This window comes from Curcuma longa, chromosome 1 (assembly GCF_044706935.1).
Source record: "Curcuma longa cultivar G26 ecotype Majalengka, Jawa Barat chromosome 1, ITB_CL_G26_1.1, whole genome shotgun sequence".
Lineage (NCBI taxonomy): Eukaryota > Viridiplantae > Streptophyta > Magnoliopsida > Zingiberales > Zingiberaceae > Curcuma > Curcuma longa.
Window position 1 is genome coordinate 8,524,620 of NC_133861.1, and position 19,156 is coordinate 8,543,775.

The following is a 19,156-nucleotide window of genomic DNA, read 5'->3' on the forward strand; positions in this document are numbered from 1 at the left end:
TGTTACTGTTTTTTTTTTTTCATATTGTTTGTGTTTAAGACTTAAAATTTTGATGTATCACTTTAATTTTATGTTTAGGCACACATGTTCTTGTGAATGGTGAGAAGATATTGTGAAGATTATCTTTCAGAAATGGTAAAACAAATCAATATAAAATTTATGATTCCTAAATACGATAGGACCATCTCATCCCATTATAACATTAAAATTTTACAAAGTATTGAATCTCTTCATATTAAGATGAACTTATAGTTCATCAGGTCTTCACATATTCAAACTTATAGTTCATCAGGCAAAACATGAAACAATGAAGACAGTAAATTGTACAAAAAGGAATTCAATCTCAGTACAGTAATTAGACAATCACGCTGAGTAATTAGTACTCTTTTTTTTTTTGTTTGATAAAATGGTCAAAACTATGAGGTCAAAGGGGGCTAAAAACGAAAACATACCAATCTCTGTGACAAAGATATCACAAGTCGAGTTCTCAGTGGTGCAGTTGTGTAGTCTATCTGTAACTAACATACAACACTAAACCGAGGAAGAGGGAGATAAGAAATGAAAGAATGGTGAAGGGGGTAATCAGTAATCAATATTTTTCAATGAGCTATGCTTCCAACGCCTGATGCAAGATGCCTGATGACCAACACTCCAGATGGTAGCCTGCTGATCCTCTTTCAGAGTTACATTTGTAAGCATCTGGACTTCAGGCTTGCCCATAAAATAAAGAGAAAGAGTCGATCAGAGTTTAGAATTGGAGCTGTACAGAGAGCTGCACATCACCCTGAATTCTATCAGAGAAGCCAGCCACAATGGCGACAGATGTTAGATGTCAAATTTCATTGATCCAGTACTTCTGATCCTCGAGGGGCCGGTACACTCTTGAGGATTGGAATAGAAATAGTCCTCTTCTTTTGGTCGGCCAGGAAGGACCTTCCTTAATGTTGGTTGGCCCATTCGGTCCTTGTGCAATTCCCTAACAGCAGCCAAGAACTGATCCCAGGATAGTTTCCCACCCTCAAGAAGATCCAAAAGCTTTACAAGTTCTATCCTATCCAATGCAATTGTCTCACGAAAACCATTATACCTATGAAGAAGGAAGAAGAATTAACAGACCAGGAAATGCACAATAACAAAACAGGTATGGATGAGATTGAACAAATAAAAAAGATAAGCATCAGGTATTGCAAACCTTCGGTGTCCTTCTACCACTTTGGCCATATTTCCATCAAAGGTGGGGACAAAGACGCCACTAGCAACAGAAACCATATAGTCCAATGCTGCCATCTGAGTCAAGTGGTTTTGGAAGGAGCTCAATTCCTCAGCGCTAAGAAGCATTTCCTTCCTTAACTGAATTGAAAGGTTCTGGGTAAGTATATTATATCAATATCTAAGAAACAGTCAAAAGACAAATGTCTTACTATTCTTGGATATGAAGCCTTCAAGGAAGCCATCCTTCTTTCCCCACCATAGATTTCACCAGCGGCAATGTAAATTAGGGTGTCACTTGTGAAACCTAGGGCTCGTAACACTAGTGTTGTTTCTTCAGGTGTGAGGGGACACAAACCTTCTGATCTTTTCTTTTCTGATATTATTTCTTTCTCTTTCCACCATGGATAGGCATATCTTGAGATCCAAAGATACATAAAGGACCTTTTATTATTGGTTAACCAAAAGGCCCACAAAAGGAATGAAAAGCATAGTATAAAGGACACGAATGAGCAAAAGAATGACAAACCTCATCCTTGTCAGCTCTTCAGTCTCTGTGGCAGAGCATCCATGTGTGCAACCAGAGAAAGAGAGCATATCCATCTCGTATCTCAGGTGAAGGACAACAAAGAATCCACTTCTCTGGAGAATTGAGATGAGCTTATTGCCAAGGGCTTCAATTGCAAATGTAAATCTTAGGGCCTCGTAGTTAACACGGCAACGAAGTTTTTGGAGGCGTAAAGGCAATCCGTTATTTGCAAGACGAGTATCTGTTCTATTGAAATGAACTACCTTGTGTTTCCTTATAAGAGGTAAGATCTGCAATTAACATTTCTTAAAAGATTACTCATCTGGAATAGAAAATAATAACAGCAATGAACCAAAGGACTTTCTTAGCTAACCTCCTTCAAGTAGTATTTCAAACCAGACCAGCTAACAGGATGCATTGAGAATACTTCAGTGTGGATCTTTGTGCTAAACTTTTTAGGGAGCGCTCTTACAATTTTCACTTCATCTCTCAAAGAATTAATAAAGTGATCTACATCGAATATATCACCAAAATCACTGCAAAGAAAAAAAAAACATTAGCCAAAATGTAGGTCCAGATTAAAAGAAAATAGGCCACATTTATGAAAGCTAACAATAAAATATATACCTAGGATCAGCCCAGAAAGATGTTTTATCAAGTTCAGGAACTACAAGCGTTAGATTGAGATACCGTGCTATACTAACCATATCACATATCTGCAAAAATCCCAATAACAATCATAACATATCACAAGCAACTTAAATCCACCTGCATGATCTGGCTAAAAAAACATATTTGGAAATGCATGAATGATTCGGGAAGTAGAAAACAAAAGGAAAGGACTTATGGACCGCAGCACGCATCTGATTCAGGCCTCCATTGCATGACACCATAAGATAACCATTACTTCTGTAAAGTCCTGAAAAATGAAAACACTTCACAATTTGTGACAAAAAAATGCATGTTTATAAAAATAAAATAAAATATAATTTCATTTAGAATTCAAACAAATTGGAGAGCAGGATATTTCATTGTTATTTTTTTTTCCAACAATAAAATCTTGATCATCAAATCCACTCATGTACAGGATACAATCCCAATGCACCAATGCATTTAAAGATATGAAGAGCAAGTCAATGGCATAAATGAAGATAGGAAATGAAGAAGGTATTAATGTGGAAAGGCTCGGTCACAGTCAATTTTAAGCTACATGTAGACTCTAACTTCTCATGTGGTAAGACATGTTCTCAATCTCATCAAAACTCATGGGTAGACTCATAAGCATTCAAGTTTACAACAAGAGCCTATTAGAACACATCAACGTTGCTCTTAAATTCAGATCATGAATAAGCTAGCGTTCCAAATTGTAAACTCATGAACTTGATCATGATTTTATAAGTAGGCTTTGGTCAACGTTGCTCTTAAATTCAGATCATGAATAAGCTAGTGTTCCAAGTTGTAAACTCATGAACTTGATCTGATTTTACAGGTAGGCTTTGGTCCAATTGGCTCACTCATGGAGCATGCGATCCTGTTTTTTCTAAGCATTGTTGTTCAATTCTGACTGTTCCATATGCTCAACATCCTAATCTTGCATCAACTTCTCTTCTTCTCACATTTCAACATCTTCTTCAGCCAACTATACATTCATCTTCTATTTTGACTTTTCTCATTATCTCACACATTCATTAACATTGTCATCTCTGCTACACAAGACAATGTTGCTTTCTTGTTAGAAACACATCCAAGAAAACTAAAACTCATTTAACTGATTAAAACCAATAAAACTGTTTTACATTCATCTATTTCAATTGTTCCTTTGTTCTTTTCTTACTATTGAACCTGCTTTTCACATACAAAGTTTTCACTCAATTATATTTTAAAATCTTTGATTTCTAAGTTTCTCTTGAGAATTGAACCTTTGAGTTTAATCTTGAATTATAGAGAGAAATGGCAGAAACCTATGTTTGCTGATAAAAATGAAAAAAATGTATTCATACTATTTCATTTGTTCTTTAATATTTATTAATTTGTTTTGGTAGGTCTATAAGCCAAAACGTATCCAAGAAAATGGTTCTGAACACCCACCAGAACTCACTCAGTCTCAGCCATTTTTCGAATTTGCTTCTCCACTTTTGTGAAACAAGACACAGCTTTGTCAACATCAAATTCCGACTCTTCAAACTTTTTGCTGTAACTCAAGCTCTTTATCTCAATCTTAGCAGGGGCATGTGTGCTTTATGTTAGTGATATATTGAACTTACACAAAAACTTTATTCCCATTATATCTTATGCAACCAGATGCTAAAAATCCTATCTCCTATCACGAGAATCCACTATAATAGAAGTAAATTTTCAGAATTAAAGATTGAGGAAAGACACGATAAATGTTGAAATCTCCGAAACAAGAAAGTAGAGACATTTTTTATTACAAGGAAAAGTCTGATTTCAGTTTACATATACAATTCCGACCATTGACATTTAAGTAAACCAAATGATCAAGCAAACTAGCGCAGTCCACAAACATATACGAAAGAATTTACCATCTCAAGAAAAAGGGATCAAGAAAGAAGGCACACTTCGCATCAAAATGAAATTAAAAAGTAAAAGAGGAAGAATCGGGACTCACTCCGAGGAAGAAGGACGCGAGGGGCGGAGCGGGTCCCGGACAGGGCGTGTTCTTCGCCACCAAGCACGGAAAGGTTAGTGGAAGCGTTGAGACCGCTCCCGACCCCGCCGCTGGCTGCGGCACCGCGGCCGTCCAAGCAAGAGACGCTCGACGACTTGGGGAGCCGCGGTTGCCACACTGAAGTCAGTTGCATCAGCAGCGTCCAGATGAGGATGCTGGTTCCCAACCGCAGGATCCGCGACCGCATCGCCGTGCGCCACCACCAGCTCCCACCGTAGGCCATGCTTCCCGGAGGCAGGGCCTTCCGCGCCCTAGCCTCGTCCACCATTAGCGCCGCCCACGCAGACAAACAAAACCTCTATATCCAAATCGCTAACTGCATTGGAAACACACCACACCAAATAAGACCAAAAAAAGACCACCCAGAAGTGATTTTTCACATGAATACAGGATCACAAAGAAAAAAGAAAAGCCTGGAAGAACAAAAAGGTCAAACCTTTCGAGAGACTCAAGAAGCGAAGCAAGAAAGAAATCGAAAAGAGTGGAAAGGGAGGCGCAGTATTTAAAGAAAAGATCGTCTCTCCTTGCGTTGGATCGCGACAATGCGCCCACGACGATGGACTCCTTCCACTGAACACGGAGTTGGTGAGAGAAATGCTTTGGAAAGAAAGAAAGAACGAAAGAAAGAAATGGCTGCGCCCTTCCTCTCTAGTCTATATATAACTGGAAGCAAATGGACATGCCTATTTTATTAATATGTTATTTCAAGCAATTTGCTTATTCTCATAATCAGTTTTAAGTGACTTAAGAAGAAATTTATAACTTTGTTAAAATAAATCCAAAATGTAACCTCATTTTAAATTATAATTGGTCATAATTCTTTTGTGATTTTACCCTCAGAAAAGCAGAAATTGAAAATCGGTCAATTTAATTTCGGATGAACCATTAACGACATAAATAAAATCTAGACCTTAACATAGATTCACTCAAATCTTACCATAGATTCATCCCAGCGCCGTCAAAATCCAACCGCAACCCGCAACCCGCAACCTAAGAGCATCTGCAACGCAGAGGAGTTATAACGAGTAAAAATATATTAAAAAAATATATGGGACCCACTTTTACCCTATTATAACGTCAAATAATAGAAGCTGGCCCACCACACTGCACATTAACGCGTTCAAAAGAATGAACGCGTTAACGTGCAGATGCTCTCTCTCTCTCAGCCACGTCAGTTTTTTCTCTCTCTCAGCGTTATTAACGCCGATTAACGCACCAATGCAGATGCTCTAAGCACCAAATCTAACTGGTTCGCTCACTCACCCACTTGGTCCCAAGTCCGACTCGACTTCGGTTCCATTGTACACCGGATGCCTGTTGAGGATAAGGTCACGACTCGTTTTTCCATCTTCCCGACGCTGCTGCTTTCCCCTTCTCGTTGTTTCCGCAGCTTGCTTCTTTCCTCCAGGCAGGGCAATGGCGGCTCTGGCGACCTTAACCTTCGGCCCGTGCGCCGGCTATGTCGCGAAACAAGCTAACAAAGGCTCATCCCCTCGGCGACTTCCTCTGCTCTTCCCTCCCAACGCCTCCCATCTCGAAACGAGCGGCGGAGGAGACTGCAGTCGCCGTTTTCGCCAAGAAAGGCTTCGCCTTTCCTCGGTCCCTGTTGTCAGAGCTGTGGCAGTGGACTCCGATGAGATCGGCTCGTCGGACCCCGCCCAAGAGGTACAGGTGTTGAATATTCTCGATTAGATAGAAATGCGAGAACAGAACTTTAGATGCACTCGTTCTTCAATATTAGATACGCCCCCCTTAACGGGATCTCCATGAACTGGCTTGCACTTAAGCTTTGATCATTATATGACTACCATAAGGTGTAGTTCTAGAATGAACAATTGATACATGGCATTTGGCGATTAGAATTGCTTATGGCATTGAGCTAGTGCAAAGCTGAAATAATTTAGCTGACATATTCTGATATTTGTTTGACTTTTCCCCTTCATTTTCAGCAACGATATCCAATTATAGAATTTGATAAGATAATGAAAAGCTAAGATTTTGTGCCATTTCAGACTGTGAACAATTTGCACTAGTGTTGATTCCGATAAACAACAAGTAAATGAGAAGACTTATGTTGTTGTTGTTTTGTTCTGATGAGCATGAAACTGTAGGAAAAAACAAGGAGGTACCACTTTGCTGTGGCCAATGCAAAATTCATGCTTGATGAGGAGGAACATTTCAAAGAACTATTGTTCGAGAGGCGCCGGAACTTTGGGGAGCGCAACAGGGAGCTGGATTTCTGGCTTGTTGTTGAGCCCAAATTCTTAGACAAGTTTCCCAGCATTACCAAGCGATTAAACAGACCGGCTGTAGCTCTTGTCTCCACTGATGGACCCTGGATGACGTAATTATGCTTTCCATATGCTTGATTTTTCAATGTTTTGGTTGCTACTCATCTTAGTTGGATTCATCTTTTGTATAATTGCTCTTCTCATTTGCTTTCCTTTAAGTTGCCAGTGTAGGAATGTTTTTGGTTAGATAGTTTTATTGTCTTGAGTAGGGAGAGAGAAGGAGGGAATCAGATTCCTCACTACGAGTAAAATCAGAGGGATCCATAGAGGAAGAGTAATGTTTATTATTCTTAGTTCTAACTACCTAAGACTGTGTTCCAGTGTGAAAGTTGTTTGGCTTCAGGGTTTAGCTAGTTGATGAACTGCACACCCTTCCTCCACATTGCATTCAAACAGAGATAACTTCGACTGTCTCGAATCAAAACCATGGCCTTTCTGCTTGTCAACCTGATGAGCTGTTCAATGTTCATCGAGTCAACCAATGGATTTGCAACCTTTTGTGCTTGGCCTAAGCCACCATGTTCCCAAAAATTGACATTCCTCACAAGTGAATAAGAATGATTAGGTTTATTCTAGTTATTCAGTTAACTCTGATAGCTTGTGACTAAGTTTGCTTGTTTTTTCCATTGAATTTACAATGCAAATTGCATTGTGAACTTAACACAACTGGGAGATTTCAACACCAATGAGTAGTTATTTCAATTTCTTCCACAGGTTCATGAAACTGAGACTGGACAGGGTTTTAACAGACAGCTTCGAGGCAGACACACTAGAGGAAGCTCTGGCCTACAACCCTGTAGATCTAACTTTCGACGAGCCCGAGAACTGGACCGCACCATATCCGAAATACGAGTTCGGATGGTGGGAACCCTTTTTGCCACCAGGGTCCAGCAAAAGCTCTCAATAGGCATTTGCACCCAACCAAGATGTTCAGGTTGTTGCATGAATTCAGTCTCAAATTTCTGCATTTCCAGTAGTTCTTGTAGTTGGTGGAATGTGTCATGTGAAATGCATGCGAGAAAGATTAGCAATATGTAATCCGTTTGAGTTTTACTTAAACGTTATTTCAACGTCATGACGTTGTTATCGCGATCCTTTGCTGTTGTTAATAGATATATAAGACGATTTATTACTTGTACCCACTGTTTTGGAAGAATTATCAAGCCCATTCAATGCGATTTAATACGATATATTAAGATGCTGCAAGATGAAATTTAATGCTAAAAAAATAGCCTTTAAGTTGACAACGAAAATGATCGCATGGCAACAAAAATTTATGCAGCAAAGCAAGCCTTGACCTTGACCTGGGAGCAATGATTTTAATATATATAAAAAATTGTCTTGACTTTCTGTCAGTTTTTGCAATTCTAAAAAAAAATTAGAAACAAAGGTCAGTGAAAGTATAAAGTTATCTTCAAGACTGAACAAACTTAGATTTAATTTCTCCATGTTCATACAATTTCAGCTATCCACTTAGATGTCCCCACAGCCCGCTTTCTGCGGCCCACTGGACGCCGGCCAAGCCGGAGCCGCATGATTTAATTGGCGTGCGGGAATTCCGGCTAACCTAACAGTCGAGTTCGCACCTGATCGTGGCCTGTGGGGGCATATATTGGGAAAGAGTAATACTGAGGGGTTTTTTGGGTAATTGGAAAGGAGAAAAAACGCATGTGCAGGGTGCGGTGCGCTTATATATCGCTTCTTCTTCCCTTCTTGCCTCGTTTTTGATTTATTATTTAACCTTTTTTTTTTTCCGGTCGATTGTCTTCGCCTTCTCTGTCTTCCTGTCCTCGATCTTTGTTATAAACCCTAGTCAAAACCTCACTCGATCCTTTGTTCGTCTCAAATCCGAGAATTCGGTTGCTGGGTGCTTCAATTGAGAGCAGGAATCTTGCAGATCTTTGGGGGAAAGAGGGTTATTTTTTTTACCTTTTCATTGTGCGTGAAATTGTGGGTCTCTGGACGTCAGATCTGTGGTTCAGAGCGATGAATCTGCCGCCCGTTGCTCGACGGAGAGTCGGCCCGGCCGCTCTTGACGCCACGGGCAAGTTCTCCGAGCACATCACTTCCATCAGGAAGACAGTTCCGGCGGTAGGAGGAAGTAGACGCCGGAGGAGAGTCGTCCGCATCCACTGTACCGACGCGGACGCGACTGACTCCTCCAGCGACGAGGAGGATAGAGTCCTCGCGCCTCCCCGTCGCCGGGTTAAGAGGCACGTCCAGGAGATCGGGATCGAGGCGGCCGTTCGGCCCGTCCCGTGCCGCGCGCCGCCGCCGCCGCCGCCCAAGCTTCTGCGACAGGCGGCGACGGATGGGTCAGGACAGAAGAGATTCCGCGGAGTCCGGAGGCGGCCATGGGGCCGCTGGGCGGCGGAGATCCGCGACCCTTCTCGGGGGAAACGGCTCTGGCTCGGGACCTTCGACACGGCGGAGGAAGCCGCCGCTGTGTACGACGACGCCGCCATCAAGCTCAGAGGCGGAAAGGCCGTGACCAACTTCCCCTACAACAAAGTCAGCCCCGCCTCTGCCGACAGCAGCAACTCCTCCTCCCCTCGGGATGACTCCTCCTCCGATAATCCCTTCTCCTCCCCTACCTCCGTCCTCCGCCACGGCTCCGACCCCACGGCGACGCCCTTCGACTTCCTCAGCTTCGGCGACGTCGACGCCTTCGGCCTCAGCGTCGATCCTCCACTCCACTTTCCGGAGCTCTACCTCCCGGGCGGGGAGCAGGCGGCGGCGGCGGACGAAGAATTCGCCGAGTTCGATGCTGACATCTTTCTCTTCGAGCTAGTACCGCCTCAAATGACGATACTGCCCTTGACTTAAGATCTTTTTGCGCCTCCTATCAATCAGGTCAAAACGAGAGCATTAAAAATTGTTATATAACGAGCGAGTAGTTAAGCCAAGAAGTGATTTTCCCCCCTTTTCTTCCTTAAATTATTGAGCGTTAAAACACTGAGAAAATTCCATTAGTAAAGGAAATGAGAGTGAAGGTGTGTGTGAAAGGTAGCCACCCTTGTGTTTATTATTAGTCTGTGGTGGACAGATGGAGGAGTAAATGTGGAAGAAAAACTTTCCTTGGATTGCACGGCTTGGCGTGGAAAGTTCGAATATTCATATTTAATTCCACAAGTCCCTTTTAAAAAAGAGATCCTGTCGTCAAAGATCGAGCGACGTGTACGGTCGCACACCATCCCACGCCATAAAATATTATCCTTGTCGAGCGTGGCCGTTGTGCGTCTGCAAATCGGGACCGTTCGCGGAGTCATCGCCCGAGACGAACGCTTCAGATCGCGGAAGAAGGGAGGAGGTGGGTCCGGCGGCGGCGGCTGATGGCCTTGCGTCGCACGTCAGCCCGCCTCACCCGCCGCGATTTGTCTGGCCCGACAATGACAACACTACCCTCGCGAACCTCGGCTTCGTCAACGTGGACGGGGGAGTGGGAGTGTGTGGCGGAGAAGGCATCTCTCCGTGATGCACGCGCAGCCGTCCGATCGTTCGGCCCTGGTGATGTGCTGCGTCCCACCCAATTTTTTTTGGCAACGTGCGTAAAATCTGATTGGTCGACTTCATGGTGCGCAAATAGATTAGATTGAGTGCGATCTGTAATTCTTCAACGGAAATTAGAGTGAACCGGGCTCTAAACGGCGGCCGCCTGATTCCCATGCGGTCGGGTTCAGTGCGTCTCACTCACTGTATTCTTCCACTTGAAGTTGGGGAAGAAAAGTTCAAGTTGAATTACACGATCACGTGGGATCGAATTCAAGAGAGCTCCAAAATTAATTTGTCTTTTAGTAGATTTATTTTTAATATAAACTTGATTAATTGATTTTGTGTAGATGTCGCAAGTTTGGAAGGCTCTTTACCAATTTCACTTTTCTCTTTATCCTTTCGAGTTCTGAATGCGACTAGTGCCCTATCCGTGGTCATGCAAGATGATTAATATAATTGTTCATATTCTTTTCATATAGTAAATAATATCATATTGTTTTGATCTAAATTGACGCAGTTAAATCATATTGGATTTTTTTTAGATTTTATTCCACTTTTGGTTGGATTTAATCAAATTGACTTGACTCGATCAGCTGATTGAAGGGGGCAGGGGTGTGTCATTTTCTTCAGTGGGGGATGAATTGCTTGGAAAATCACGAAGATATATACTTGTGACTTTGACAGGGAGTGAGCAGGTGCAGTGTGTCCCAGAAAAATCCATGCAGATAATGGAGGAGTTTGGCTATCACTACTGCTGCTGAGTTTGGCTATCACTACTGCTGCTGCATAAGTCCAAACTAGAAGAATAAAAAAAACGATGATCATTGATCAAGAACGAGGGACGATTGACGGCGGTGCTCTTCGTTTCCCCTCCGATTCATTTCCGTCTTCAACCTGCGGCCTATCCCATGTCGTACCATACGAGAAAGGTCTCACCTTTCCCAGACATTTTTCATTTAGTTGGTTCTTGGCATTCAGTGCATGCATCAGAAACAATTAGTGAGATGGATGTTGTTCTTTGCAACCACTTGAGGACGATTAGCAAGTGATCGAATTCTCTAGGTAACACTAGGTCGATCAAACAAGAAGTAACAGAGCAGCACTTCGTAGCAGTGACATTTTTTGCTTGTCTTGTTCTATGTTCACTTGATAGTTGCATCATAAGTGTTGAGGAAAGAGTATCTCCTTTAAGTGAAAGGAGATTAAATAAAGGAATCAAATTTAATTTCTACACCTTGCTTACTTTGGCCTAAAAACTAAGGCAAGATTTAATTCCAATCTTGAGAATGAATTGATCGCTAATAGAGTTGCGAGTCTTTCATGTGAAGAAAAGGTAAAGAGATTGCAGGCAACCTTGTTTAATTCACAGCAATTTTCTTTCCTTTGATCATTCCAAGAAATCTATTTGAACGACGAGATAGAGTCTGATGAGATCATAAGAGGAATACAAGGCATTTTGCAGTGAATGCATCCATTGGAGTTTGTGATAAGCCTTGTGACAATTTGAAAGAGGTTACAGTAAGGACAGCAGACAACAGCTTGTAGAGCATCTTTATAAACAAATTTCAAGAAAAACGAGGAGTCAGAGAGAAACATAGTAGTACACAGACTGTAATGTTGATAACCAAATTAACCAAACCAAATGTTGGAATACAAACTGTAGTAGCCAAGCATTTCAGTTCCATACTAGTCTTTCAGCTGAGAAGACTAGGCTTCTGAAGGAAAGGAGCAGGCCTCACGTAAGTAAATCCTGCAAATTCATTCTGTCCGGCCACTGGGCTGGCAACCGGTGAATCCAACACCGGCATGCTTGTCCACCGCTTGTCAAAATTCGCAATGCAAGTCTTTCCAGAAACATTTGGCCGGAAGCTAGGCTGGATCTCACGATTGTCCAGCTTCCTCCAATTAATTGACTTAAACCACTTGTGGCTCTTTATCTCATTGCTGCCAGTAGGACCACTTCCGAGGCGCTTGCTTGCATCCTTCTGGAGCAACTGATAGGAGGAGGAGAACGGCTTATGAACTTTACACTGGATGGCATGTGAGATAGACAAGGAATCAAATTTGAATTCACAAAGCAACGCTACAAACTTACCCCTTTGAGCAAGGAATGAGCTTCACTGGACAAGTAAGTTGGCAACTTAATCTTCTCTTTCATTATCTTGTGCTGCATTTTCTCTCTGTTGCTACTGATAAAAGGCGGCTGTAATTGGTCATATTAGAATCACTATAAGAAGATACGATAATAGATGTGAAGATATGTTTATAAGGCTAAGAATCAAAGTCAGATCAATGGATGAGCCATGATCTGTACATCTGAACCAAATGTTTAATGATTCTTAGATACTAAAACGTCAAATTAGATATTTTAAGCATAGCCCAGTTTCTAACAAAGATCAGTATAAAGCAACTTTAGCCATTTTCTGTGCATTAAAATTTACACAAGAAGAAAATTAAATTTTAAAATTAAAAGTCCAAATCAGTATAAAGGAACTTTTAGAAACCAATTTTTCTGGTTCAGTGAATGGAGAAAATCACAAACCTTCCCGGTAAGCATCTCAAATAACAAAATTCCAACACTCCACCAGTCAGCAGCTTTATCATGGCCTTTTCCAAGCACAATCTCAGGTGCCATATACTCCAGCGTCCCACAGAGGGAGTTTGATCTAGTATTTTCATCAAACTCCTTTGCCAAACCAAAGTCAGTTAACATGGCCTGAGGAAGCATTACAGAACTGAAGTCATTCTCAGAAACAAAGGAGATAAGAAGTCGACAAAAAAAAAAGGTAAACATGATTCTCACATGACCATCCGCATCCAAGAGAATGTTCTCCGGTTTGAGGTCCCTGTGCATTATACCATTTGCATGAAGATGACTAACAGCAGATACTATTTCAGCAGCATATATGCGAGCAAGAACCTCTCTGATAATGTAGTTAAAAGTAAGTTAACATAATGTGCAATTGAATATTTCATAAAGAGAACAGAAATAACATATGTTCACCTGAACAAGCCATGATTATAGAGCTGAAAGAACAGATGCCCACCATTTACAAAGTCTAGAACAAGGTATAACCGGTACTTTGTCTGCAAAGATCAAATGAACACATGATGAAAATGTCCAAAATTCCATAATAGCACATATTCAATCAAAAGGAACAACAATGTTGTGTTTCGTCCATACTTTTAACTTGAGTGGATATAAAGCTGCTTGCATAAAACCAAGTGGTATTTTACTATTTTTTTAATTTATCACTGAGTAATGTTAAATAAAATTGAATATATTAATTGAATAAAGTGAATAACAAAGAACCAAGTATTATCTCAAACTTCAGTAGGATGGCATTACCCTGATAATAATAGAAACATTTAATAAACATCAATCATATTTTGTGTTAGTGTTGAGTAGTCAGGAACAATACAAACAATTTATTTAGAGATAATGACATACTAAAATGGATATGAAAAAAAAATGATATAAGAACGTAGAGAACTAACTGTAGCTTCAATAGGTGATAAAATGAGAGAAAATTGATTAAAACTATATAGTTAGACAAGTTAAATTAACTACATGATATCAAACAAAACACTGGTTATCATAATAAGAAATGATTTACAGGAATGAATATTACTAGTGATGTAAATTACAATGTTATGATCCCCAAATTATTGCGTTTTGTGAGATGATGTTATTAAGTTGGCAAACAACAAAGAACTTGTTTCATTGATCGAGTTCAGTTTATAGGTGTGATAGGTTCCAAGTTACTTACAGATTTCAAAATGTTTTAGTAAGAGAACATTGATATAGCTTCTTGAACATGGAAGTACATAGAAGTACTAAATCAGAGTTTGTCATGTTGACTGAACAGTGTATTTGCAGTATCTTTAGCTTAATGATATTTTAAATATACTACACTGGGATATTGCCAGGTGCATATAAAGGCATCTTTATTCAGCTGAGGCCAAGAAATCTCATTTTTAATTGCTTAATTATGAAAAATAAACAAACTACTCCATTGGTAAGAAGTATCAGGAATGGTAACATGTTCTACAATAAGTATAACTGATTGTTTCACCAAAAGAACTCTAGAAAAAAGGGGAGACTGAGGAAAAATACTTGTTCCCAGATCTTGAGATACACGGAGTCTTGTTAGTTTTCTGATTTAAACTATGGATTGGTTCGTTATGCCGACGTTCGTAGACATCAGGTGGGTACTCCTGTGTTTGGTCAACACAGGTCTACTTATTCGTAAGTGCATGACTTTGTACTTATCTTGTTGATATTCTCGTTGTATCTGTTAGTTGCCTTGTTGTTATATATTATCATACTCGTCGCTTGATACTTACTGGTTGACCTTTGTATGATCTGATATTATCTTGTTGCTACCGTTGCTTGATTATTAGTTGTTGATATTTAGAATTGAAACTTAAGCTGATACTTTGACCTTAGTTCTGTTAGAAGCCTAATACTTTGACCCTAGTTCTATTAGAAGTCTGGATACATATTTCTTGACCCTAGTTCTGTTAAATGATACTTATAGTTGATACTGGATACCTAGACTTGATACTTATAGTTGACACCTTGTTGTGGTACTAGTTGTTGATACCTAGACTTGATACTTATAGTTGATACCTTGTTGTGGTACTAGTTGTTGATACCTAGACTTAATACTTATAGTTGATACCTTGATTTGGTTATTGATCTATGATACCTTGTTGTGAGTTCTTGTTGTTGACCTATATCGTTGACCTATTGGTTCTAGTGTGGGGTCTATCTGATCTATCATTATTCATCTATCCTGTTGCTATGCGTGCGATTTATCTAGTTGATACCTAGCGTTACTCGTTGTCAGACACGTACGAGTTGACCTTTGATTGGTCTATCCGTTGTCAGTACAGTCTCGAGTTATACCATTGACCTGTGAGGACTCATCCTGATTCGTGTTGATTATGTTGAATTGTTGTGGTTGTTAATTGTTGAGCTGAGCATCATAGCATGTTGAGCATTGATGCACTGCTTATGTGAGTGTGATCATTGTGCACTGTGTGGGTGTGATCATTGTAGCACTGTGTGGGTGTGACCATTGTAGCACTGTGTGGGTGCGATCATTATAGCATTGTGTGGGTGCTACCAGGACTGGCCCTCCTGAAGACTGCCCTTCCCCTTACGTGTAGTTAGAGTTGATGTGGTTGATTCCTGTTGTGTGCCCTAGTTCATTGTGTGGGTGTCTAGGGATGAGTGCAGACAGTGACCAGGCCGGAGATAGCTCCCCTGTGAGATTTTCCCACTCCTCACTCACGTGTAGTTGTTGGAAGGTGTGCAGTGTCCTGTCATGCGCCCCAGTTCATTGTGCGGGTGTCTGGGGGTGATGAGTGCAGACAGTGACCATGCATGTTGCATTTGATGTGTGTTGCATTGGTGCATGCAGTTGCTGGTGGATTATTTTACCGCACTGTTATTTACATCATCGTTGCGTATGGTTGTTGTATTTGTTTGATATATTATTGTTGTATTGTATGACCTGACATGCATCGTTGAATGCATATGACTTCTATTCACATGAGTATTATTACCATGATATCTGTTCCCATGATACCTTGTAGCAGGATTCCTGTTAGATTAGTATTTACCTTTTCTTTATATATCTATCGTAGAGGTTGTATATCTTCTCTTTACCTCAGTTGATATATCTTGTTATCTGTTGCTTAGTAGTGTAGAGACTGTATACCTTTCTCTTTATCTCAGTTGATATATTTACATGTTGCGTACTTATATTCTGTACTCCACTGAGTATTTTATACTCACTACCCAGACCCTGGGGTTTCCTTGTTCCTCCCCAGGTATCAGATAGGATTTTACTTGGAGCATGGAGATTCTGCCAGACTGATTCCATCTCACAGCAGGAGACTTACAATTTGGTTTGTATTGTTCCGAGTTGTATTTGATATGTTGATCTTGATGTATATTTGGATCATTCGTGGACTTATAGAGTTTTATGCGTATCCGTGTTTTGGATTTACGTTCGTAGTTGTGTGGACTCGGTTTTTGTTGTATTCTGTTGCGGAGTTCTAGTATCATTACTTGTCGATGTGGTGTTGGTTTGGATTTTGATGCATACCGTAATGTTTTAGTATTTTCGTTGTTATGTAGTCTATCTGTTGTGGTGGTTATATTGTTGATGCATGAGTTGTATATGTGATGTGTGTATTGTGGCCGTGTAGGCCTTATTATGTTGTTGAGTGGCCGTGTCGGCCTTGTTATTTGTATGCATCTATTTCTGTGTTTGTTGGACGTGTAGTCCTTATTCCAGCCGCCTGTGGCTGTGTATTCATGTATGTATTAGGGGAATTGTCATAGTTACTGGGGAGATGCTGCCGAAATTTTTCGGACGGCCTTCTCGGGGCGTGACATGTTCTAAAAGGGGAGACTGAGGAAAAATACTGGCTAAAGATTTCCCAGATTCACACTGGAACAAATCTTTATATTGGCAGTCCAACACAATCATTCAGATACCAAATTTGAGTAGGATTCAATATTATATCCTAGATGTTATCAGTATATAGACTAAAATAAGCAAAGAGTTGATGAAGATAGCACACCTGGAATGAGTACCTAAGTTGGACTACAAAAGGATGGTCAACTTTGGTCAGTATATCTCGCTCAGATTTCATGTACTCAGCGTGATTTTTTTCCATGATGCTATCTTTCCGCATTACTTTCATTGCATAGATTTCAGAAGTGCCTTTCTTTCTCACCTGAAACACTTTCCCGAATGCCCCTTTCCCAACAAGGTTCAAAACCTCAAAATCATCAAGTCCAATGCCCTCACATTTCTCAGATATGGTTTCATGCTTATCTCTGATGCAGATTGATGAATCATGATCACCTGCCTCCCCAGTTGTACACTCCAAAAGTTCCAAGGAGCTGTCAGTCTCATGAATTGTGAGCTTTCTAAGCTGCAACGATTTGCTAACTGGGGTTGAAGGACCCACTAGCGAATGTGATCGTTTGAGAATAACTATCGGGTCGCCATAGACTGTCTCATTTAAAACTGATTCAGTTGAATTATCAGAAATGGGAACATGTAAGTTAACAGAGGCATGAACTGGGGCAGAACCAAACACGTCAGAAAAATCAAATTCCAAGTTTTCAGAGGCCACTGCATCAGGAGGGTCTGCTGGAAGAAGTATTTCCATCTTTAAGTTCTTGCGAACATGGACCTTAGTGGCACTACCTATCTCAGAGGAAACCATTTTTGGATTGCTAAACTGATCAGAAGGTTTTACTTTCTTTTCTACTAAATCAGGCTGTCTCTGCCAGCCCCAAAGATAACTGATGAAGAAGGATTCCTAACATTGGCCTTGAATAGTTGGAAGTCCACGTAAACAATAGGAAAGCCAAGGAACCCTGGCAGTGAGCAAAGCAGGAGCCCAGAGCAGCAATTGTTTCCCGATGTACAGGAAACGGAAGGTACCACTATATTTCTTGAATTCATGAAGATCAAGTTGCCTAGACCTGTTAAGAAAAAAAGATACAGCAATCAAAAAATAGAGAATCAGTTTACATGAACATTAGACTTCCATGGATGAAAAATATGGCAGAAGAAAAATAAAATTCCACACTGTAAAATAGACGCTGGATTAACAGTTATTTCCCCCTGAAGTGTTAAGAACCGTAGAATTCGATTGCCTTCTACAAAAGGATTATCTGGCATTTTGTGACCCATACATGAAAGTATCAAAGGTCTCTGAATTAATAATAACATAATCCATCACCAATAAGACTGCAACAACGTAAGTACGACTAAGGTCCATAGACCCAGAAGGACCTAATAGTTCACTCCCAAAACCTAAATTTTATGCTGATATTCGAGAAAGCAGCAAAATAGATGAAGCACCCAATAACAATCGCCATGCCTTAGCCAGCACGACAAAGAGATAAGAAAACTAATATCCTAATTTTTTTCCTAAGTTGTCAGATAGCTAATCAGACACGCCTCTTTCAGATAGATGCCAAACACAAGATAATATCCACGGCAGATCCTAATAAGTCCCATGCGACAGGCGTGAGACCTCTCCCTTTCCCCAACATCAGCACCAAGACATCACATTCCCCCTTCTTCCCACTTGAAAGCCAAGATGTTTGCAAGTATATTCCAATCTTTTTCGTTCTCCAATTGACAAGAAATCAGATCGAAGGAAAGCTTATCGCCACAAAAAAAAAACGATTTTTGCATGAAAAATATCCTGAACTCCTAGCATATAGCACAAATCAGAGGGAAATTAATTGAAACACCCAACTTTCTTACATCTATGCCAAAAAAAATAAAATAATTTTTCTTTCGAATCAGCAAGCGGAGCGCTGTTTCAAGCCCATGCATCGTAGCAAGACAAATATGCAAACTAAAATACAAGGTAAAGAAATACAACTGATTTGGCGAGCGATTGCAAGCCCAATATTGCAATCCAGCATCCCAATGCTAACCCTAATTGTAAGGAAACCCAAGAATACCACGAACAAACGGCGACAGAAAGAGATGAGTAAAGGAAAGGAGAAACACATTCGCAAACCTTGCGAGGCGGAGCGATTATTGGATCACGGGAAACCGCAGCGGGCGATCTATTGTCGATCTCCAAACCTTCTTTATATTTATTTCACTTTAATAATGAAGCCAAATTGGCCCTTACGACGCGACGTGGCAACGCATCACTGGCTGAGCGGTTTAAGCGCATGCGGATATGCGCAAACCTAGCCGGGCCTTAGGTTTCCCTACAAGGAGTTCATATTTTCGTCCATCCGATCTATCCGCCGTCTTATCTGATCCGTTGGAATGACGAGGTAGGGGGGAGACACACGGACTCGACCGCTCACCGCCGCGTGGACACACGTGCTCCCGTATTTGTTGATTTTATTTTATAATTTAAGTATATAAATTTTGACCGATT

At 40.7% G+C, this 19,156-nt stretch overlaps 4 protein-coding genes across 4 annotated transcripts; 2 read left to right on the forward strand and 2 right to left on the reverse strand.

Annotated features, from left to right (window-relative positions):
* Positions 1 to 271: 271 nt before the first annotated feature.
* On the reverse strand, positions 272 to 4,988 carry LOC141830625 (rhamnogalacturonan I rhamnosyltransferase 4-like). The gene is made up of 9 exons (XM_074718035.1): positions 4,864 to 4,988; positions 4,368 to 4,743; positions 2,590 to 2,657; positions 2,366 to 2,454; positions 2,112 to 2,274; positions 1,739 to 2,028; positions 1,422 to 1,626; positions 1,193 to 1,350; positions 272 to 1,087 (listed from the first exon to the last, which is right to left on the reverse strand). The coding sequence occupies exons 2-9, from the start codon at positions 4,693 to 4,695 to the stop codon at positions 826 to 828; spliced, it is 1,563 nt and encodes a 520-aa protein (XP_074574136.1). The 5' UTR covers positions 4,696 to 4,743; positions 4,864 to 4,988; the 3' UTR covers positions 272 to 825.
* A 766-nt stretch (positions 4,989 to 5,754) lies between these two features.
* Positions 5,755 to 7,856, forward strand: LOC141840641 (protein YCF54, chloroplastic). The gene is made up of 3 exons (XM_074728692.1): positions 5,755 to 6,092; positions 6,539 to 6,771; positions 7,433 to 7,856. The coding sequence occupies exons 1-3, from the start codon at positions 5,844 to 5,846 to the stop codon at positions 7,623 to 7,625; spliced, it is 675 nt and encodes a 224-aa protein (XP_074584793.1). The 5' UTR covers positions 5,755 to 5,843; the 3' UTR covers positions 7,626 to 7,856.
* A 602-nt stretch (positions 7,857 to 8,458) lies between these two features.
* On the forward strand, positions 8,459 to 9,811 carry LOC141837781 (pathogenesis-related genes transcriptional activator PTI6-like). Its single transcript, XM_074725156.1, has one exon. The coding sequence runs from the start codon at positions 8,705 to 8,707 to the stop codon at positions 9,542 to 9,544; it is 840 nt and encodes a 279-aa protein (XP_074581257.1). The 5' UTR covers positions 8,459 to 8,704; the 3' UTR covers positions 9,545 to 9,811.
* A 1,938-nt stretch (positions 9,812 to 11,749) lies between these two features.
* LOC141834085 (serine/threonine-protein kinase AtPK2/AtPK19-like) lies at positions 11,750 to 18,836 on the reverse strand. Its single transcript, XM_074721531.1, has 7 exons — positions 18,782 to 18,836; positions 16,811 to 17,726; positions 13,215 to 13,297; positions 13,014 to 13,134; positions 12,753 to 12,926; positions 12,306 to 12,413; positions 11,750 to 12,204 (listed from the first exon to the last, which is right to left on the reverse strand). The coding sequence occupies exons 2-7, from the start codon at positions 17,462 to 17,464 to the stop codon at positions 11,905 to 11,907; spliced, it is 1,440 nt and encodes a 479-aa protein (XP_074577632.1). The 5' UTR covers positions 17,465 to 17,726; positions 18,782 to 18,836; the 3' UTR covers positions 11,750 to 11,904.
* Positions 18,837 to 19,156: the final 320 nt, after the last annotated feature.